At 42.6% G+C, this 23706-nt stretch overlaps 1 protein-coding gene across 1 annotated transcript in view; it reads left to right on the forward strand.

Moving 5' to 3' along the window:
* SV2C (synaptic vesicle glycoprotein 2C) overlaps nucleotides 1-23706 on the forward strand; it is a 237189-nt gene that overhangs the window by 99928 nt on the left and 113555 nt on the right. The window contains exon 3 of the mRNA XM_060093060.1: nucleotides 17875-18055. Within this exon, the coding sequence (XP_059949043.1) occupies nucleotides 17875-18055 (181 nt within the window). The remainder of the gene's footprint in view (nucleotides 1-17874; nucleotides 18056-23706) is intronic.

Below are 23706 nucleotides of genomic sequence, written 5' to 3' on the forward strand. Positions count from 1 at the left end.
AGGCCACCATCACCTTGATACCAAAACCAGACAAGGATGTCACAAAGAAAGAAAACTACAGGCCAATATCACTGATGAACATAGATGCAGAAATCCTCAACAAAATACTAGCAAACAGAATCCAACAGCACATTAAAAGGATCATACACCATGATCAAGTGGGGTTTATTCCAGGAATGCAAGGATTCTTCAATATACGCAAATCAATCAACGTGATACACCATATTAACAAACTGAAGGAGAAAAACCATATGATCATCTCAATAGATGCAGAGAAAGCTTTTGACAAAATTCAACACCCATTTATGATAAAAACCCTGCAGAAAGTAGGCATAGAGGGAACTTTCCTCAACATAATAAAGGCCATATATGACAAACCCACAGCCAGCATCGTCCTCAATGGTGAAAAATTGAAACCATTTCCACTAAGATGAGGAACAAGACAAGGTTGCCCACTCTCACCACTCTTATTCAACATAGTTTTGGAAGTTTTAGCCACAGCAATCAGAGAAGAAAAGGAAATAAAAGGAATCCAAATGGGAAAAGAAGAAGTAAAGCTGTCACTGTTTGCAGATGACATGATACTATACATAGAGAATCCTAAAGATGCTACCAGAAAACTACTAGAGCTAATCAATGAATTTGGTAAAGTTGCAGGATACAAAATTAATGCACAGAAATCTCTGGCATTCCTATATACTAATGATGAAAAATCTGAAAGTGAAATCAAGGAAACACTCCCATTTACCATTGCAACAAAAAGAATAAAATATCTAGGAATAAACCTACCTAAGGAGACAAAAGACCTGTATGCAGAAAATTATAAGACACTGATGAAAGAAATTAAAGATGATACAAATAGATGGAGAGATGTACCATGTTCTTGGATTGGAAGAATCAACATTGTGAAAATGACTCTACTACCCAAAGCAATCTACAGATTCAATGCAATCCCTATCAAACTACCACTGGCATTTTTCACAGAACTAGAACAAAAAATTTCACAATTTGTATGGAAACACAAAAGACCCCGAATAGCCAAAGCAATCTTGAGAACGAAAAATGGAGCTGGAGGAATCAGGCTCCCTGACTTCAGACTATACTACAAAGCTACAGTAATCAAGACAGTATGGTACTGGCACAAAAACAGAAAGATAGATCAATGGAACAGGATAGAAAGCCCAGAGATAAACCCACGGACATATGGTCACCTTATCTTTGATAAAGGAGGCAGGAATGTACAGTGGAGAAAGGACAGTCTCTTCAATAAGTGGTGCTGGGAAAACTGGACAGGGACATGTAAAAGTATGAGATTAGATCACTCCCTAACACCATACACAAAAATATGCTCAAAATGGATTAAAGACCTAAATGTAAGGCCAGACACTATCAAACTCCTAGAGGAAAACATAGGCAGAACACTCTATGACATAAATCACAGCAAGATCTTTTTTGACCCACCTCCTAGAGAAATGGAAATAAAGACAAAAATAAACACATGGGACCTAATGAAACTTAAAAGCTTTTGCACAGCAAAGGAAACCATAAACAAGACCAAAAGACAACCCTCAGAATGGGAGAAAATATTTGCAAATGAAGCAACTGACAAAGGATTAATCTCCAAAATTTATAAGCAGCTCATGTAGCTCAATAGCAAAAAAACAAACAACCCAATCCAAAAATGGGCAGAAGACCTAAATAGACATTTCTCCACAGAAGATATACAGACTGCCAACAAACACATGAAAGGATGCTCAACATCTTTACTCATTAGAGAAATGCAAATCAAAACTACAATGAGGGCCTCCCTGGTGGCGCAGTGGTTGAGAGTCCGCCTGCCGATGCAGGGGATACGGGTTCGTGCCCCGGTCTGGGAGGATCCCATATGCCGCGGAGCGGCTGGTCCCGTGAGCCATGGCCGCTGGGCCTGCGCATCCGGAGCCTGCGCATCCGGAGCCTGTGCTCCGCAACGGGGGAGGCCACAACAGTGAGAGGCCCGCATACCACAAAAAAAAAAAAAAAAAACTACAATGAGATATCATCTCACACCAGTCAGAATGGCCATCATCAAAAAATCTAGAAACAATAAATGCTGGAGAGGGTGTGGAGAAAAGGGAACACTCTTGCACTGCTGGTGGGAATGTGGATTGGTACAGCCACTATGGAGAACGGTATGGAGGTTCCTTAAAAAACTACAAATAGAACTACCATATGACCCAGCAATCCCACTACTGGGCATATACCCTGAGAAAACCATAATTCAAAAAGAGACATGTACCAAAATGTTCATAGCAGCCCTATTTACAATAGCCCGGAGATGGAAACAACCTAAGTGTCCATCATCGGATGAATGGGTAAAGAAGATGTGGCACATATATACAATGGAATATTACTCAGCCATAAAAAGAAATGAAATTGAGCTATTTGTAATGAGGTGGATGGACCTAGAGTCTGTCATACAGAGTGAAGTAAGTCAGAAAGAGAAAGACAAATACTGTATGCTGACACATATATATGGAATTTAAGAAAAAAAAAATGTCATCAAGAACCCAGGAGTAAGACAGGAATAAAGACACAGACCTACTAGAGCATGGACTTGAGGATATGGGGAGGGGGAAGGGTAAGCTGTGACAAAGTGAAAGAGCGGCATGGACATATATACACTACCAAACGTAGGGTAGATAGCTAGTGGGAAGCAGCCGCATAGCACAGGGAGATCAGCTCGGTGCTTTGTGACTGCCTGGAGGGGTGGGATAGGGAGGGTGGGAGGGAGACGCAAAAGGGAGGGGATATGGGAACATATGTATATGTGTAACTGATTAAATTTGTAAAATAATAAAAAAAAGAAAAAAAAATAATAATAGCACAGGGAGATCAGCTGGGTGCTTTGTGACCGCCTGGAGGGGTGGGATAGGGAGGGTGGGAGGGAGGGAGACGCAAGAGGGAAGGGGTATGGGAACATATGTATATGTATAACTGATTCACTTTGTTATAAAGCAGAAACTAACACACCATTGTAAAGCTATTATACTCCAGTAAAGATGTAAAAATAATAATAATAATAATTGCAACAACACACACTACTCATTATACTGTCACTTCATAAAACAAAAGGCATGTTCACATCAAAATAACAGGAAGGACATATGCTTAATAAATGACCTTCAAGTTGAATAAATTTATCTTTATGAAAAAAGCATACTATTTTCCTTATTTTTCTCATTTCACTATAGGCTGGTGGAAACTTTCTCATGAAGTCTGTTCTCTAGATGTGCATTTGGGAATCACTCTTCTAGACAAAATTCTCAAGTGTGCCATTCATCACATTTTCTTAGGACATTCAAGGTCTTATGGTTAGAATTTCAGATTTACATTAGTTCCATCAATTGCACAGCTGTATCTGAGAGGTACTAGGGTTTGAGTTAAACCACCTATGTTAAATTCAAATGAAATTAGCTAGGTTTTAATGATTATTTAAAATGTATCTAGAACAATATAGTCTCATGGAGTTTCAGAATAGGATGCTGTAAGATTTGTGACCTATCAGAGATCAAATTGCAAATTAGTTCTAGAGGTAAGGCTGATGCACATGAAATACTGACAGAAGAATACAATTCAGAATGTGGGTGAGACTATGTAGAAGTAACTCATGAAAACTAAAGTAGTTTGGGGCGTTTTCACAAAGAATGTGGAGGCCAAGTTCAAGGTACAGGATTTGGATGAAAGGCAAGAGAAAGATACTTCAGGTAAAGTTAAGTGGATAAGGGTTCAAAGATAAGAATGACTATGATGCGTTTAGGGGATATTGAGGGATTGGGGGATAGGTCGATTTTTAACATGCCTTGTCTTAGAGGAGAAAATAAAATGAATTAAACATTCTTTGGATTTTTTTTCTTGTTTTTGAGACATAATATAATAATTGACTAAAATTCCTACTTCATCTTACTCTCAAAGTGATCACATTTTTTCCTTCCTAATCTGAGAAGCAGATGGCTAACTGCTCATGCTAAACCCAAATCATTTATAATCATAAGAAGAATAATCAGCCACTAAATAACAGCTTCAGTACTATGGATCAACACCTGTCTGGGTGACCTTCCCTGAAACACCCAAGTGTACTTCTGACAGTTTGGGTTGAGGAACCTTTGTGTGATGTTTCATCCCTAATGACAAAATAAATCTCAAGTGTCAAAAAGTGCTGCCCTGAATTCCCCTCCACTTCGCCATCAGTAATGGACTAGGACCAATATCCATTAGTCCAAGGCCAATCCCGGTATTTATTCACTCATCTTCCTAGACTGACAGCTTAGGTACTTGCCTGTTTGAGGAAACAAAAGGTCATGTCGGAGCATCAGAAATCGACTACTGAATTTTCTCTTTAGATCTTTATTGGAGTCGATTATGATCTAGTCTGGTTTTTATTTTGGTATCTGCCACCTAAACTTAAACCAACAGCAACAAAGAAAATGTACACATAATTTTCCAAGAGAGAGTCTTGGAGGACTTGTGTGATCATTTTCATCAATATTGATGAAGCACAGTATGAACTTTGAGTCCATTTTCAGACCTATTTTCCTGCTGTACACAGTCACGTCCCCAGAGTCTAGAAATGGCCTGAGATAAGCTACAAGAGTTTTTCTCGCAGGCCTTTCTGTTGCTTAAAATATCAAAAGATGTAACGTGGACATCGTTGAAAAATTATTTTCTTGTTCTGTTCCTCTAAAATACCAGTTCCTTTTGGATTTTTATGCTTTATTTGTTCACTGTGCTGATATACACGAGACATCTCTGAAAAAAATCATTTTATTGCTTGCAGTTATGCTTAAACTTGAGATTAATAAATTTCTCATAAGCCTGGTTTTCATGGATTTTCTGGAAATAAGGCACCTGATAAGTAGTCTTCTTCCTAAATAGCCCACTCTTTTGGTAACAGAAGCCCTTTGCTATTCTCTGTTACATTTGTGGCTCTGGTTTCAGGGCAATGGTGTCCATATTAGCGTGCTTGATGTTTTTCCTCTGTCACTTTTCACTGCTCTCCCGTGCTGGTGCGTTTGTTCTAGTTTTTCTCCCAGTCCAGCAACGTTGTGCCCCTTTGCTCCTGTGATCGGCACTTGTCCTAGCTTCTCCCGCTGCCTCTGTGTCCTCACTGCTTCCCTGCTTTAGTCTCCTGTCCCCTGCTTTCATCATTACTGCTGCGCTGAGATTGTCCCTTCAGAGACCACTGGTGACCTCTTCCAAGACAAGCCCAAGGCTTTTCTAGGTTCCCAGCACGGCTCCCAGCAAACTTTTGCTCAAAGCAGGGGTCTGCCCACTATAGCCCACAGGCTGAATCTGGCCCTCTGCCTGTTTTTGTCAATAGTTTTATCAGAACACGGCCCTGCCCATTTACTTACATGTTATCTATGGCTGCTTTGGTGTTGTAACATCAGAGTTAAGTAGTTGAAATGAAGCAAGTGGCATTAATACCCAACTTGGGAACCAACCCATCAGTGGCTCCCCTTGTCTATGTTATTAATTAAAATTGGGATTGACAGGGCTTCCCTGGTGGCACAGTGGTTGAGAGTCCGCCTGCCGATGCAGGGGACACGGGTTCGTGCCCCGGTCCAGGAAGATCCCACATGCCACGGAGCAGCTGGGCCCGTTAGCCATGGCCGCTGAGCCTGCGCGTCCGGAGCCTGTGCTCCACAACGGGAGAGGCCACAACAGTGAGAGGCCCACGTACCACACCCCCCAAAAAAATAAATAAATTGAGATTGACATATACACTAATATGTATAAAATAGATAACTAATAAGAACCTGCTGTATAAAAATATAAAATTCAAAAAAAAATTGTTTTGGCTTGTTATTTAAGGATTTTCTCTATCCAGCTTAATTGTACTTCTCCACACATCCAACCCAGCCACATTAACTAGGCTGCTTACCCTGCTCACCTTCCAACCTACTTGTGCTATTTCCCACTCCAGACCTTCCCCAGTGCTGTTGTACATGTCTGAGTGTAAGCAAACATGCCATTCTGCCCATCTCCTTATTCATATTCTTCTTGGGTTTTTTTTTTGAGGCTCAACTCAAGCCCTGCTTCCTTCATGAACGATTTCCTGATAATCAGCTATATTGATCATCGCTTCATGGATTTGCATCTACTGCCCTGTTCTGCCCTGTTACACATGATGCTGTGAGGGTTACTGATGTGAACTTCTTCCTCACATGTTTAAGACATTGGCCCTGTCACGGCTGCCCCCCTCTTGGATGCCTTCTCTTTATTAATTTTATTGTGACCTGTCCCAAGCCCGACTCCCCAGTGTCGGTTCCCACTCTTCCTTGCCTCACCCCTTAGTTTACAAGAAGTGTGGGCCCTGACCCTCTTCTCCAAGTCTACCACGCCCCAGCCTTAGATCAGGCTGCCTTCGTTCCCTCCCTGGGCTACTTCTCAGTGATATTTCAACAGCTGGTTTCTTTCCAGGGCGGGGACCAGGGTGAGGAGAGTGAGGTGCCTAGAGCACAAATTTAAGGAAGCACTCATTCTCAGGGTTGTGCAAATGCAGAGTTAGCGCTTGAGAGTGAGTGCTTCCTTAAATTTTGCACTCAGGGCACCTCAGCACTTGATTGCCTCACCCTGGTTTGGGCCTTCCCCTCCCCTCCCCTGTCCTCTCTCTTTCCCCGCTGCAGTTTATCGTCCACAGGGCTGCTGAAATGGTCTTTTCAGGTGTGGCTGATGTCCAGTATGTTTTTGAGTTTCCCAAAGGATAAAGGCCAACCCTTTGGGTGGACTTCAACGTGTCTTCTGGCCTCATCTCTCGCCACACTCTCCTCTGCACATGAATTCTGCAGTCCATCCATCCTGAACCACCTAGAGGCCCCTTAGTGTGCTGTGCTTTGACACACCTTCAGAACTTTGAACTGAATCTTCTTCCCTCCCCTGGAATTTTCCCCTCTTACTTAGAGAATTCTTTTTCATTGTTCAAAACTCAGCGTGATCCACATTACCTTCTATGGGGAGCTTTCCAGATTCCCTGGAATTAATTAAGTCGCTCCTTCCTTTTCCCCCTTAAGCATAATGTACTCACCTTAATTATAGCATGTGTTTCATTTAATGGTAATTAATTTTTTGCATGTTTTTAATCTCCCAAGAAACCAAAGGTTCAGAGCCCAGGGCTTCATATTAGAATAGTTTGGGGAGTTTTTTAAAAAGTACTGTTGCCTAAGCCCTACCCCAGAACCAGAATCTCTGGGTGTGGCCCGGGCATCAGTGTTCTTTTCCCTAAAGCTCCCAGATAGTCTGATGTGCAGCCATGGTCTGAAACCACCACACGTGGCTGTGAGCTGCCGAGAGGGAGGGCCTTGTCCCTTCCCTGTTTGCGGACTTCTCCTCCCTCCCCTTTCCTCATACGAGATGCCTGGTTTTCCGCAGGAACTCAACTAAGAGCTGTGGAATGAATGATCACCTGCTTCATTGGTTGACTCAGTGATGGGCTATTGAAGAAAGGGCTCAGTTAATTACCACCTCTCTCCCTTAGCACAGGCCTGGGAGTTGGGGAAGTCTGCAGAGACAGGGATCCCACTGGTGTAGAACTGATGTGTGATATCCGTGGCGCACCACAAAGTGACTCGCTGTAATGCTCTTAATTCCCAAGACTTGTTTCTTTATTGCTTTGCAAACGAAGGGGGCTATAATTGCCCTTTTTGGCGACTGCAGAGCCATACATGCAAAAATATTTTTTATGCAAAAATATTTAAATATCTCTTTCCCTATCCAGTGGGCATGCTGTATACTGGCCATTTGAGGAAAGATTTTAGAAAATAGATTGGACTTTCTTTTCAAGACTGTCCTTCTGCATTTGACTCATGAATTCAGTGGATGTGTCCTTGGGCCTTCATAGGCTGTTTGGTGCCCAGGTGGACTTAAGCAACAAGTGGTAATTATCCTTGATATGGCATTACCTGCCTACACAAGCAGCTACATCAGTCTCTGCCTGGACCGACAGACTTAAATGTCAGACTTTCCAAATGTAAAGTCAGAGATGTGCTGTAGACTGTGCCTGATATTTATAGTTACTTCTGGCAAAGGTGAGCTGACTTTTGTTGCATATGTTCTCTATTGCAAATTAGAGTTTTGGTTTTTTTCATTTGTCCATGTGCCTTTGATATTAGTACTTTCTTTACTTTTATTTGATTTTCCGAAAGTCCACAGATGCATTTGAACACACAATGGCCCTTACCTGTGGCTAGTAAAACTGGTAGTAATTGGAAAAACTCAGGGGTTGGTTTTAGGAGAAGCATATTGATTATTTACTTAGTTTCAAGTTGCAAAAGAATAAGTCTTTGAGATTTAAAAAATTAGATTAGGGCTCCCCTGGTGGCGCAGTGGTTGAGAGTCCGCCTGCCGATGCAGGGGGACATGGGTTTGTGCCCCAGTCCGGGAAGATCCCACATGCTGCGGAGCGGCTGGGCCCGTGAGCCAGGGCCGCTGAGCCTGCGGTGGGAGAGGCCACAACAGGGAGAGGCCTGCGTAACGCAAAAAAAAAAAAAAAAAAAAAAAAAAAAAAAATTACACTTCCAGAGCTGTTTCAGGTGGCTTCTATTCAGCCCTTGAGCTGAGGGAGGCCAAAATCTGTCATTTTACTTCCACACCACTCCAGAGCCCCTCCCCTTTTTCCTGTTGCCTGTTTTCCATCACCATTTTGTTCTCCCCTTTTCTCTCTTTCCCTCACACCAATAGTTATATTAGTTGTTGTTTCTTTATCGAACAACTGTGTTTCACACAGTGCTTAGTGCTTTAACCCATTTAATCCCTCAAAGGCCCTGTGAGGGGGTATTCCTATTAACCCCATTATACAGAGGAGAAAATTGAGGCATAAAGAAATAAAGCAACTTACCCAGGATCAAACAACTAGTAAATGGTAAAGCAAACATTCATATCTAGTCCGTGTGTTTCAAGCACCTGGGCTCTTAACTATTTGCTGCTTGATGCAAAGTTCAGAGTGGTAAACAGTAGTGGAATGAAGATGAAGGATATTGCATTTGGTTAAATAAAAACAACACCAAAGTTTTTCTGCTTCCCCCGTCTCAACCCCTATTGTTTTAATAATGGGTCCACTTCTCAGCACATTCAATGGAAGAATCCAATAGAATAAATACTGAACTTGAGATTTTATGTCATCATTTCTAATTCAAGTACATAATTTGAAAACAGTAAGAAAGAGAAATAGCAAGTTGTAGATAAAGAGGAAGATGCTGCAGCCTTCTTTGAACTGAGTGGGTGCAAGGGCAGGTGGGGAGGCACAGTGGTCCCTGGAATCAGCCTCTTACAAGCTGCAGTGGGGTCTGGCCGAGGGATGGCCACACTCATAGCTCACAATTTTGGGGGTCCAGGAGCAGCGACCCTAGGGCAACAGCTGTGAAAGCTTCCATATCAGTGGGTGGGCGGGGAGGATCCATAAGAGGCCAACAAGGGAGATAGATCCCCCTCCTCCCCCAGACAGACAGAAGAGAGAGGCTGGTTCAGTTTTATGGGGCTGACCATCACCTACCATTTGACACAGAGGAAGCTGAAAGACTAGCCTGACAGCTTACAACTAGTTCTAGGGAGACTAGAACTAGTCCTGGATATCTTGGCCCTCATTCCAGGGATTTTTCCAGTACACAATGGGGAAAAAAAGGAATCTTTGAGGAAATGGGGGAAAGGAAGATTGTGAGTGCTGCAACTGATCTTAAGGAGATGCTGTTTTAGTGTTGCCTTTAGTGATAAGATAAACCACTTGGTGGGTAATTGTTGACTCTTCCAGTGGCTATGCAAACCTGATTTCCTTAAGCACAAAGCATGTCTTCAGGGGTCCTCTGAGGCAAGGTAGACACCCCATTATGTAATTAAATCCAGACTGGTAATTGGTCAATAAATGGAAAAGTTGGTAAAAGCAGGAAACCATGCAACATAAGTGTAGGGACTTAAGCACTGTGTTTTAACATATGGGCTTGTATTCATTCGACCCTCTTCTAGTGCAGGAGCAAAGACGCCCTTTGAATAGGGAGCTTCAAAACTGAAGTACCCCATTGTCTTTCCCGCATCTCCATAGCCACCATGTGGCTTTGATTTTCAGTTTTAATTTCTTTAATATGCCACCATCTAAGCACAGAATCTTTGATCTTTATGATTTTTCTCGGTCTTTTAGAGTTGGGTTGCTCACATTTATTTAATAAATTTTATTTAATGTAATTTATTTAATATAATTTAATAAATGTTATTTACTATTTATTTAATATACAGATGTTTAAGAAATTTATTTAATAAGTGTATTAAGTATTTACTTTTGTAACTCATCTTCCCCAAGTCTTTCTCTTTTTTAAAAAAATAAATTTATTTATTTTTATTTATTTATTTTTGGCTGTGTTGGGTCTTCGTTGCTGAGCATGGGCTTTCTCTAGTTGGGGCGAGCGGGGACTAATCTTTATTGCGGTGCACAGGCTTCTCATTGCGGTGGCTTCTCGTTGCAGAGCACGGACTCTAGGAACGCGACCTTCAGTAGTTGTGGCACATGGGCTCAGTAGTTGCTGCTCATGGGCTCTAGATTGCAGGCTCAGTAGTTGTGGTGTACGGGCTTAGTTGCTCCGCACCATGTGAGATCGTCCCGGACCAGGGTTCAAACCCACGTCCCCTGCTTTGGAAGGCAGATTCTTAACCACTGCACCACGAGGGAAGTCCCACCCAAGTCTTTCTTAAGTTAGTTTTCATAGGAGTAGCTCCCATTCCTTTCACACTCATATCTCATTATTTATGTGACTGATGTTTAATTGGATACATAACTAATAAGAGCAGAACTCATATAAGCAGGTTGGATATAAGCCTAGTAAGCCTAAAGCGCTTATTGGAAGCAGAGGGAAGATGGTAAATAATTCTCAGTGTGTTTGTGGGAGGGTTGGTTAATCCATTGAGCTGGTTAAGTAAGAATTGGCTAAGTAGATTTCTACTATGGGTATAACACAAGCTGATGGTAGAAAACCCTATCTTTGGGACAATAAATGCACCTGACTCTTGTGTAATATCTAAAAAATAATGAGCATGATTTAGGAAATAAAGCATTTTTTCTCAATCCTGTGAATATGATAGATGATATTATATTATTATTTTCAACAGCCATCTCCAGAAGTTTCATTGTTATTCTTAAAGATTTATTTTTGACTTAAAATTTTATTTTAACCTAAGAAAATCCCCTTATAAAAGGTGAGGGCTTCCCTGGTGGCACAGTGGTTGAGAGTCCGCCTGCCGATGCAGGGGACACGGGTTTGTGTCCCAGTCCGGGAGGATCCCACATGCCGCGGAACGGCTGGGCCCGTGAGCCATGGCTGCTGGGCCTGTGTGTCCGGAGCCTGTGCTCCACAATGGGAGAGGCCACAATAGTGAGAGGCCCTCGTACTGCAAAAAAAAAAAAAAAAAAAAAAAAAAGGTGAGTGTGAGCATTGCCACATGGAGATTATTTATCATTGAATTCAGAACACTATCAAGGAATTTTTTTATTGAAAATCAATCTGTAAATAAATCGTGGAATGAATTATAGGATAATGCATTAGCCACGGATAACTGAAGGGCTTAAAACAATTTTTTAAAAAAACTATTGGCTAAAATTATTATGAGAAAAAACACTCTATTCTATTTCTTAAAATTGTTCTGTTTAGTTTAAATGTGGTTTAAAATTCTACAGGGAAAAGATGTGTGCCCCCTTAGGGATTGTCAGAAAGAATCAAAAGCAGCTTAGCAAGGAGACAGAAATGGAAATGTGATATTTGTCAGGGGAAAGAAGGGTACGATTAAATAAAATGGAATCAGCTCCCATGTTAGAAAATCCCTTAAGGGGGAAGTGATGCTCGAGGCCTCTTTCTGTCTTCTGAGAAACCTGGACCGAGAGGCTGGCTGGCCAAGGGTGTCCTGACCCCCAGCTGTGGTAGGAGGAGAGTGGGTTTCAGGTCACATTTATTTCTCAGGCCAAGCTCAACTTCCTGACAGCCCAGCTGAATTAAAGTCTTCATTAGATTCATGAAAGGATCTGAGAATCACAGCCTGGCCTCTCTCTGCACTGGAGGTCTGCCTCTAGCTGGTGTAAAGAAAGCAGGTCCTAGGAGAAGCAGAGTTTCTGCTTGCTCTTAGGAGATCTCCAACTCATGTAGGGAGATCTTGCTTGTTCTGTGTCTTTGGAATTAAATATTCTGTAGCCTGCATCTCCCCCCGCCCCTCAAATATGTATTAGACAAATACAAACTTTAAGTAAAAAAAAAAATGGGGGGGGCGTGGTTAGAGCACGCCAGCCTAAAAAGTGCTTTCAGATTCTAAAGTGCACACAGATCACGTGGGAACCTTGTTCAAATGCAGATTCTGGGTCTGTAGGTCCAGAGCGGAGCCTTAGAGTCTGCATTTCTAGCAAGTTCTCCCCAGGATGCCAGTGCTGCTGGTGCAGGGGTCATACTCTGAGGAACGAGGATCTAGAAGACCTGATTTCAAGTACTGGCTTCTCTCACCCTCAATTTTCCCACCTGTAAAATAAGGGACTTTGGACTAAAATCCTTTTAAATTCTGACCACCAGCAACATCATGAGGAATAGAGAACAGAGAAGGCTGGTCCATGGTAAGAGCTTATCCCTGCTCTCAGTCTTCAAGGACTCCCCATCACAACATCGTAAAGACAAAATGGAAACATGAAAACAAACGAGGCAAGGATCCAGAGTGTTTCCACTTTTATTCACATCATGACTTTGCCAACATTCAAAGGTTTGGTTTTAATCAGATTACATGATGAAGAAATGAATTTTCTAATTCAGCTGTTTGTCTCAAATCAACTATCGGGTAGCCTTAGTTCTCTCCATAGCATGCCCAATGGAAGAGTCTAATTACCAATAGAAATCCCATGTAGGCGCAAAAGGTTATTACGTTTGGATCTGAAACGTATTTTTAGCCAGAGTTGAAGTGAGATACAGCTTGATACTATTTTTTTTCTAAACCTGTCCGTTGTGGAGGAATTTAATACTACCTTGAAATGTTTCTTTTTTTTTTTTTTTTTTTTTTGCGGTACGCGGGCCTCTCACTGTTGTGGCCTCTCCCGTTGCGGAGCACAGGCTCCGGACGCGCAGGCTCAGCGGCCATGGCTCACAGGCCCAGCCGCTCCGCGGCATGTGGGATCTTCCCAGACCGGGGCATGAACCCATGTCCCCTGCATCGGCAGGCGGACTCTTAACCACTGCGCCACCAGGGAAGCCCTGAAATGTTTCTTATCCTTCAGAATTCTCTCAGATGTTCCCTGCTCAGCAAAGCCTCTTCAGAGGCCACAGTCAGAATTAGTAGCCAACTCCCAGCCCTCTGCTCGCAGTTACGCCTCCGTTGGAGCACACGCTTTGCAGCTGGGCTCATTCTCTTATGGGCCTGTGTCTCCCTCCCTGAATTATGAGCTCCTTAAGCCATCTTGATGGAGCAGAAAGGGAGTTCAGGGACTTGGAGCCCAGGTTCCTGAGTGCACTGTTCTGTCCTGATCGTGTGTCCCCAGGAGGCCATGGAAGGTTCTGCCCCGCTCTGTATTGGCCCTGTGCAGTGGGGCTGTGGGACGTGTTGTGTGAAATAATGGGTTTGAAACTGTTTCGCTTCTCTCCTGGCTTAGAGTAGGCATCAGACGAAGGTTTGCTAACTTTTCCCTTCCCTAAGGTCAGGGATCACGACTTATAAATCCCTGTATTTCTAGCACTTCAGGGAAAGTCATGCATAGCGGGTGCTCAATAAATTCTTTAAAATTGAATTTAATAGACTTGCTTTCTAGGGAGATTGGGTGTATTTATTTTAGGCCTGGAAATAATAGCGATGGGAGAAATAACTGTTTGGTTTTCCCCTATTAGCTGATGGTGAATGCTTTTCTGAAACATATGAAATGTATTTTGAAGAAGTAATTAAAATTCTGAAGGAGATTTATTCCTGGTTTGCTTAGTTTAGAAATCCTAAACACAAGACGGGAAAAGATAAACACTGCATAGGAAAAGAGAAACTATATTTAACAGGCAATTCCTGTAGGATATCCTTTTTTATATATGTATAAGCTTTCTGGAAGAATTAGAAAAAATTTTGACAATAGTTACCTTTGGGAAGAGGATCAAGGGTGGGGGAGAAGACTTTTATTTTCATTTTATACATTTCTACGTGGCTTGAATTATTGGCTATGTAGGCATATTTGGGAGATTATATATATATATATATATATATATATATATACACACACACACCTATAGGGGAATTGAATGATGGGCCATTTTTATTTTACTCTTTTATATATTAAAACTCTTCATAAGTATTATCTTTAAATTTTATTTTCAAGTGGCTTAAGTACAAGGTGCTAATAATAAATGAGGGTTTTCTGCCCCTTGTCAAGCCACTAAGCCATCTCCAACACAGGAGTCAAGGGCAAGCTCAGCTCTCTCAGCCTTTACTACCTCTGAGGTTTAAGAAGCTCCCGGGGTGGGGCTGTGTCCTCATGCTACTGCTGGGTGAGGGAAAGGTGGCATCCAGTTATGAGCCCTTAAAGTGCTGGAATCATCAGTTCGTAAAGCTCTGATCTGGCTTAGCAATGACACGGCTGCAGGTGACTGCCTGGAAGAAGGCGATGACAGGATATGGAGACCTGCCCAGCAGAAGCGTCATCCCTCCTGCACCAGAAAAGCAAGGGAGTTATAGTACCTCCTTTGGAACATAGCGCAGGAGCCTATTCTTTCTAGCAAGCGATTGGATTTTCATTTTTGCTCTGGCACCACCCAGCTGTTTGCAGCATCAACTCTCTTACCTCCCTGACCAAGAGTCAGGAATGTGTCCATCTGGAATATCTGAGAATGAGTAGCGCATCCCTTGCCACGTGCTCAGGGAGGACAAAGCCGCATGTCCCCCTAGCTCCCGTCTATCATTTTCTGCTACCCCAGACTTAACTCTTTTTTTTTTTTTTACATCTTTATTGGAGTATAATTGCTTTACAATGGTGTGTTAGTTTCTGCTTTATAACAAAGTGAATCAGTTATACATATGTTCCCATATCTCTTCCTTCTTGCGTCTCCCTCCCACCCTCCCTGTCCCACCCCTCTAGGTGGTCACACAGCACTGAGCTGATATCCCTGTGCTATGTGGCTGCTTCCCACTAGCTATCTATTTTACGTTTGGTAGTGTATATATGTCCATGCCTCTCTCTCGCTTTGTCACAGCTTACCCTTCCCCCTCCCCATATCCTCAAGTCCATTCTCTAGTAGGTCTGTGTCTTTATTCCTGTCTTACCCCTAGGTTCTTCATGACATTTTTTTCCCCTTAAATTCCATATATATGTGTTAGACTACGGTATTTGTTTTTCTCTTTCTGACTTACTTCACTCTGTATGACAGACTCTAGGTCCATCCACCTCATTACAAATAGCTCAATTTCGTTTCTTTTTATGGCTGAGTAATATGCCATTGTATATATGTGCCACATCTTCTTTATCCATTCATCCGATGATGGACACTTAGGTTGCTTCCATCTCTGGGCTATTGTAAATAGAGCTGCAATGAACATTTTGGTACATGACTCTTTTTGAATTATGGTTTTCTCAGGGTATATGCCCAGTAGTGGGATTGCTGGGTCATATGGTAGTTCTATTTGTAGTTTTTTAAGGAACCTCCATACTGTTCTCCACAGTGGCTGTACCAATTCACATTCCCACCAGCAGTGCAAGAGTGTTCCCTTTTCTCCACACCCTCTCCAGCATTTATTGTTTCTAGATTTTTTGATGATGGCCATTCTGACTGGTGTGAGATGATATCTCATTGTAGTTTTGATTTGCATTTCTCTAATGATTAATGATGAGGAAACAGACTTAACTCTTAATTCTATGAGGGTGGTGCCCAGGGAGAAGGCACCTCAGAGACCTTTGAGGTACTGCTTTCAATTTTAGATGTTACTGCCACATAGGAGCCTGGACAAACTGGGATGTTTTCACAGGAGGGCAGCCAGGATGGCTAAAGGAGTGATAAGCACATTGTACAAAGAGCTGCTGTTGGACTGGGATGTAGTTGCCACTCACTTTTCTGTGGTCAAATCATTAACTTCCCTATACCTCAGCTTCCCTACCAACGAACCGTGCTCCCGGAGTATTAACCTCAAAGGGTGGTCGTGATGTTAATTCATGCAAACGTTTAGAACTGGCAAGGGTTCCGCAAGTGCTAGGGACCATTTTTTGTTCCTGGGGCTGGAGCTACAAGAAAGATTCCCAAGTCTTTTGACGACAGAAGCCACGGGCCACTCCTGATGGATGGAGCTCACTTTCTGATTTGTAGGCATTTTTAAAGACAGACATTATCGTAAAGCAGCTTAGCTACTACTGATTATCCTTCTGAGAGGCATGAGTGGCAAACTCAAGCCTCTTAGGCTATAAATAAGAGATATGCTGCATATGCATTTCCCTCGGTGAATCTGTCTGCTTTGGGGATTCCTTTGCCTTGTGCTGATACATTCTTTAAATTGTCTTCCGGCCATGCATTGGGCCTCATGATATGAGTAATCTCTTTATTGAGAAGGATGATCTGTGTATGGTCAGCCCCATAGTACGGAGAAAAATATGCCACCCCTAGCCAGGCAAAGGATGACCACCCACCTCTTTGCAGTACCCCAGTCTAAATAAAAAACAGCTTCTGTTTTGTCTTATTGTATAACTGCTCCAACATTCGCCATTCACTGTAGCTGTCTGTACTGGACTATCTACAAAGCAGCATCTGCAGACTTTGCCAAATGTTCTCCTTCTGGGTCTCATATTAATTCATTAACTCTGTTAAGCAAATGATTTCTGGTGAATGTTTAAGTAGAGTATTTCCCTGACTAATCTAAAACAATAATTAAAGCACTGTTTTTTAGCTTGTGACTCAGATGCTGCTGAGTATCTTGAACATGCCTTTGAGAAGGAACTAGTCAAATGGTGCTTTGGTGAAGCAAAGGAAAAAGTAGAAATGGATAAAATATGGCAGATTTTTTATTTATTTATATTTTTTTATTATTTTTGTGTGTGTGTGTCACGTGGGCCTCTCACTGTTGCGGCCTCTCCCGTTGTGGAGCACAGGCTCCGGACGCGCAGGGTCAGCAGCCATGGCTCACGGGCCCAGCCGCTCCACGGCATGTGGGATCTTCCCGGACCAGGGCACGAACCCATGTCCCCTGCATCGGCAGGCGGACTCTCAACCACTGCGCCACCAGGGAAGCCCTATGGCAGCTTTTTTAAAGCTAAACTTTCATTTATTAATTATACCATTTCCCCTAGACATTGCACACCCTTTTAGAAACCTCCCGGAAGTAACATTTGCCATACCTAATATTATTTCGTCCTGCAGAAGATTCTGGACAGAGCTTATGAGGGCTTGGTTTTTTTAGAAGAAGCAAGTGAATTAGGAAATTCAACTGTATACTCAGTGATGCCAAGAGGGACACTGAGGGGCATCTGCTTTGACCTGGGAGCCCTTGACTCAGTCTCCAATCTTGGCCTTGTTGCGGCGCTAAGCTGGGCATTCGGACTGAAGGTGACACAGCCATGAGTCAAACTGCAGGATTGTTCTGTGTGGAGACTCCTCCTTATGCTTGCCCACCGGGTACCCATCCCCACAAGGCTGGTGAGAATGTGACTGTTTCGTCTTTTGCCCTTGCCACTGGCCGTGGCAGCCAAAGGTAGCCCACAGAGCTTGCTTTCCAACTTGAAAGCTGATCCGTGTGTCCTGAGGGATCTGTTATTAAAGGAATTTTTTTCCCACGTAAAATTCTGGAATGTATCTTGTCCCTTGTTCACTTGCTGTTACATGTGTTGCTTACTCCCAGTCTCTGATGTGTTTCTTTGTTTTCTGTGTGTTGCAGGCAGCATAGTGTACCTCGGGATGATGGTGGGGGCATTCTTCTGGGGAGGACTGGCAGACAAAGTGGGAAGGAAGCAGTCTCTTCTGATTTGCATGTGTATCAACGGATTCTTTGCCTTCCTTTCTGCATTTGTCCAAGGTTATGGCTTCTTTCTCTTCTGTCGCTTACTTTCTGGATTCGGGTAAGGTTTTTCTTCTTCATATTTTATAGTAATGTGTTTATTCTACATAAAAACATAATGTGCATGCTTTCTAGAGGTCCTCATTACCAAGAAATTATCCCTTAATGCATCTCCTTTCCCATCTTTGTGTCAGCCTTAGGAGCCCATAATGCTGGTTTTTAGAAATATAATTATCAACCTTTAAATCCAGAAGAGAAGGGAACACACATCTTTGTTCCCGTGGCTGATTCTTTTAGTGTTTTATATCTAGGAAATGGGTATTGTTTTCAAAGGAATGCTGTTTCTATGGCAGTGAGCATTCATAAATGTATGTTTTTTTCTTCTGAAAATTTAATTTAAGCAAGAAATAGCTCTGGTCCTATATGTTATGAACAAATTAAAGGTTCAAACCATTCAAGTATGCTCTTAAATCCAGCATGAGCGTGTCTCAAGTAAATGTTGTTTTATTGATCTATGTTAACATCATATTTAACTAGGTAGGAAGCCTGCTTCTTGAGATGCAATAGGTTCTTTTTGTAAGTTCCTGACTTTTGTTGAATTAACAGGTGTTGTGCTATTGCCAAGTGCAATGGCACAGTATAGTTAATTATGTAGTTTCTTTTGTTAAAGAACTCGAAGCACTTATTACTAGACTAAGTGAATCCACAGCTTAGGAAAACCCAGTAGCTCAATTAGGAGATCCAAGAAACTCTGCTTTCATAAGAAGAAAATAGTGAAAATATAAAATTTCTGATTCATGCCTCAGTACTTTGTTTTCATTAGAGACTTTCTTTCTGAGGAGTCTAGCATAAGATGAATCTCTATAGGAATAATATAAAGTGAAATAAAAATGCATGAAGAAAGGGAAGGAGGCAGTGCTGGGTTATGAATTTGAGAAGCAGATCAGTTATGGTGGTTGATGATGGCGGTACCCACACAGCAAAGCACAGTTTTGCCCAAAGAGAAGATCAGAAAACTGCAACCCATCTCTCCTAATTACATATAGTAGTACTTTAAATCAGAGCTAAGATGAGTAGGAATATAAGGCATCAAAGGGAAAGACTGTGTAAGTGGGTTATTTCAAAAGTACAGAGATTTCCCCATGCAGACCAATGGGTCACTTTTTTAATTCATTCAAAACATTGTTACTTTTTTATATCATTTTCTGCTACAAGATTTGTGCACATATTGAGATTGGAGGATTATCCACAGATTTTTCTCATGTTCTTTTTTTTTCTTCTTATAACCTCTCCTGTGCTACATTCTACACACAGTGGGCACTTTGCAAATATGTGACTGAGTTGCACAAATTTCAGGCGATTTCCTTAGAGTGAGGACACTCCAGTAAACCAAGAGAGTTGGAAAGTTTGGGAAAGAGTGATAATACTTTTTCCTTGGAGAAAAATGATCAGAATCAATAATTTGCTTTGTACTGATGGGGAAAGAGGGCTTTTCCTTAACAGAGGGGACCTTTGGTGCGCAGGGCTCTGTGTGAGACTGGCTACATACGTCATCCTTGGGGAGGTATTTGGATCATGGATTCAAGGAGCTGCCCCACATCTAATGCTGATTGAACTGAGATACCTGAGGAAGAACAGGTGTTATTTGGGGCTATTTGTTTTCAGCCCTCCTCAGGGTCCATAGCAGAAGACATTCTTGCTACCAGGAAAGCTTCCTTTCGCTTTCTTTTACTTACATATCACCACTAGCCTGTCAGGAGAAGACTAATAGCCTAAGTTCTGAACTTCCAGTCCTTTCCATTCACAATCTTATCCAGGAAATGTCAATGATATCCACAGACTCAAAAGTACCCAACTGTGGTCAAATTATTATGGCAATTTTAATTGCCAGTCTGGATGATGACATGGTCAACCCAGTTGACTGCAGAGAAGAGGAACATTCTGGTGGCTGCAAAATACTCCAAACTAAGGGACTGTCCAGAAGCCAGTTCAAGGGCAGTACAGAGACAGAGACTGCTTGAGTATATTCATGACGTCATCCTCTTCTCTATTGCAGACAAATCATTCTTCAGCCAGCAGCTCAGGGCTGCAGACCTCTAAATAAGATAATTTACCTGGCAAAGCGCAGACTGTGTATTGCTAACTCAGCTAGGCTCTGTAAATTGTGCTACCAGAGGCTAATGCACTGTGTGCCTTTGCAAAGTTGGCACAGGATTGGGAGTCCAGAAACCCAAGTCCACCCTATCCCTGCCCTTTACTGTGAGACCTTGGCAAAGTCCCTCCGGCTCTCCAACCTGCTTCATCTTTTGGAAAAGAGAGATAATGGTACTTCACATCCTACCTTGGAGTATGAGGAACAAGTGAGATAATGTGTTAAAGTACAGGGTAGGGAATGAAATTTGGGATAATGTCTAGAAACATCCCCTCACCCCCACCCCGTTTGGCATTCCTGCTCTTTCTTTGTTCTTCCTCCCATTCATTCAGCTAAGCTGTCCTGTGTTCCTTTCCTCAGAGTGACAGCAGAGGGAGAGGGGAAAAGAGGCCTCTTTCTGACTTTGCAATTTCAAGTCTTGCCCAAGAGGGAAACAGAAAAGACTAATCATGGGCAAAGACTTGGGAGAAAACAGGCGACTAAAATGGGGCGTCCCTGCTTTCCAGAATAGATGGAGATTCCCTAGGCTGGGGGTGGGACTGAGGGGAGCGATGTGAGCTTACTCACCAAAACACCCAGAACCTTGTGGGATCCAGCAGCTGAGGAGGCCTGAGAAATGCAGTTGTTAAGGGAAATGAAGAAAGTGATCTCTCTTCCTTGGCTGAGTTTCTGGGTCTTGTTACCTACTTGTAACATGTGGAGTGCTACCCTGATGACAGAGGGGTTTTCTCAGCAGCTAGGGTTCATCTGGACACCCTGTCTGTGAATCTCAGGGAAGTCTCAGCTGAGTCTCTATTTTCTCCAATTCCATTCCAATTCAACTCAGAAAAACAGTTTCACACCTGCTCTACCCCTGAAACCACCGGGGACCTTTCACGGATATAGATGAGACCTGGCCCCCCGATGCTTCCCATCTGGTTGTAGAGGGAAGGCACACAGACAGCCCTCCCATTCTCCACCTGCTAAGAACTCATCAGTGCCCTAAGAGAGGCAGAAGCAAGGGACGTGGGAGACTCACAGAAGAAGGAGAAAACAATGACAAAACTGTGAATGAGAAACCATTTTCCACTTGAAAGTTCTTCTTGTTTTTAAAGGCATGTACTGTTTAAACCCTTTTTACACCCATTACTTATGCACTGAGTACATAAGCAGCTGAAGTTTGACACAATCCCTTTTTATTTAAACATTCTTAATTAAAACTCAAGCCAAAGAATTAAGACTTTGATCCTGGAGACCTTAAATAAGAGATTTTTTTTTTTTTTAAGTTTCTGCTTTATAACCAAGTGAATCAGTTATACATATACATCTGTTCCCATATCCCTTCCCTCTTGCGTCTCCCTCCCTCCCACCCTCCCTATCCCACCCCTCCAGGCGGTCACAAAGCACCGAGCTGATCTCCCTGTGCTAGACATACGTACACTAGCAAATGTAAAATTGATAGCTAGTGGGAAGCCTCTGCATAGCACAGGGAGATCAGCTCCGTGCTTTGTGACCACCTAGAGGGGTGGGATAGGGAGGGTGGGAGGGAGACACAAGAGGGAGGGGATATGGGGATATATGTAGACATATAGCTGATTCACTTTGTTATACAGCAGAAACTAACACACCATTGTAAAGCAATTATACTCCAATAAAGATGTTAAAAAAAAAAAGCTATATGGAAAAAGTCAAACTTTCCCACAAAAATAAATAACTAAATAAGAGATCTTGTTATTTCTGTTTACTAGGCAGCTCCCTCCATCCACATATGATCTGGTTTTAAATTGAGGAAAACTAGATGACCAAGGAAATAAGGTTTTAGAATGTCGGGAATTTTTCTGTCGTGAGCCTCTGGTGCTCAGACCCTGCACCACTCCACACATTTCCCAGGAGTGTCAATCTTGCCATCCTTTCTGCTTCATAGGATCTTCTCCCTGAGCCCTCAGCACTCACGACCTCAGACAGGCCATCCTAAGACCACCCCTCCCAATGACTCTCACCACAGTCCCTTGCTATGTCTTCTTGGTAGCACTGATTGATGCCCCAAAATATTTGCTTCCTGTGTGTTTATTTCTTTCCTCCACCAGCATGTGAATTCCAAGAGGGCAGAGATTGACAAGATAGGTCTGTCTGCTCTTTACTACTTAATTGCTCAAGGCAAGGTGGGCGGGGTTACTGTAAAGGACACCAGTCAGGACAGCAGTGGAATAGTCTGACTGGCACAGACCTAGGGCCATGGTGTTCCTAGAAATGAAATAGATAGGAAATTTACTAAAGTCTTACTTGATCTATATAAGGGGAAGTGTTCTAGATCAAGTGATCAAAAGTTTAATTTGCATCATAAAAACAGAGAGGCATGGCCCCTCAGTCAATTCCCAGACTTGAGCCCATTTACAGACCCAGAACCCCTTGAATGAAGGGGAGACAGGGTCTCCTGGTGGAAGGACCCTGGTACATTGCTGAAAGTTTATACTGCTCATCTTTCCCCCAGCCTTCCCCAAAAGGACCTATAGCCTTTTACCAGGGTAACTGCATGAGGAAAAAGGAAATCCTCAGACTTTTCAGGGCTTACTAGGCACTGGCTCTGAACTGACATTAATTCCAGGAGAATCAAAATGTCACTGTGGTCCACTAGTCAGGGTAGGGATGTACGGAGGTCAGGTTATCAATGGAGTTTGAGCTCAAGTCCATCGCACAGTGGGTCCAGTAGGGACCACAGGGTGGTTATTTCCCAGTTCCAGAATGCATACTTGGAATAGACAAAGCAACTGACAGAATCTCCACGTTGGTATAGCGCCTATCCACCAGCTCCACACACTGGGCATTTCAGAGGAGGAAGAGAATTTCTGGGTCACAGTCCAAACCCTTCATTTTATAGATTAAGGTTCAGTGATGGAACCAGGAAGGACACAGCCAGGACTTACGTTGCAATGAAGTCCTTTGAACTAGCCACTCTGTAAACAAGTAAACTGTGCATTCTGAATCCAAAGTTAAAACGCCTTTGTGTTGATTTTTTGCAAATGCCACAGGCTTCCCCTTGCTCTATCTTATTTTGTTGCTGAGGCATCATTAGCAGCACTGTGTTATAGTCCTGTTCTGCATATAAAGGAGCCTGGAAGGAGCTCTTGTTTTAGCCTGAGGTCTACCTGGGTTTGCGATAGATGTGCTTTCGTCTTAATTCACCACACTAAGTCATGAGTATATTTTCTTAGGAACATAAATATGTCCAGCTGCCATATTCTGTGTGACTTTAAATATTTATTCAGCACAAAGAATGATTTTCCTGCCGGGGACAGCAGTGTTTTGTGGGAACGAGGAGTAGGCCATCACCAATTATTTATCTGTCTCTCGCTTTCCTAAGTGAATCTCACACCAGGGAACAGACATTTCCCTCTCTTTTGTTACAGAAAATTAGAAAGATGGGAAATGGAGTTGACACCATTGATTAATTTTCATTTGCCCAGAATTAAATTATTTGCTTCCAGTCACTGTTAGTTACGGGAATGATAATGCTTCAGATGCCAGGCAAAGTCAGAGTTAGGAGCGTCTCACTGAAGGCCTGGCGCTGCTAAGCATAAAGG

This window comes from Mesoplodon densirostris, chromosome 3 (assembly GCF_025265405.1).
Source record: "Mesoplodon densirostris isolate mMesDen1 chromosome 3, mMesDen1 primary haplotype, whole genome shotgun sequence".
NCBI lineage: Eukaryota > Metazoa > Chordata > Mammalia > Artiodactyla > Ziphiidae > Mesoplodon > Mesoplodon densirostris.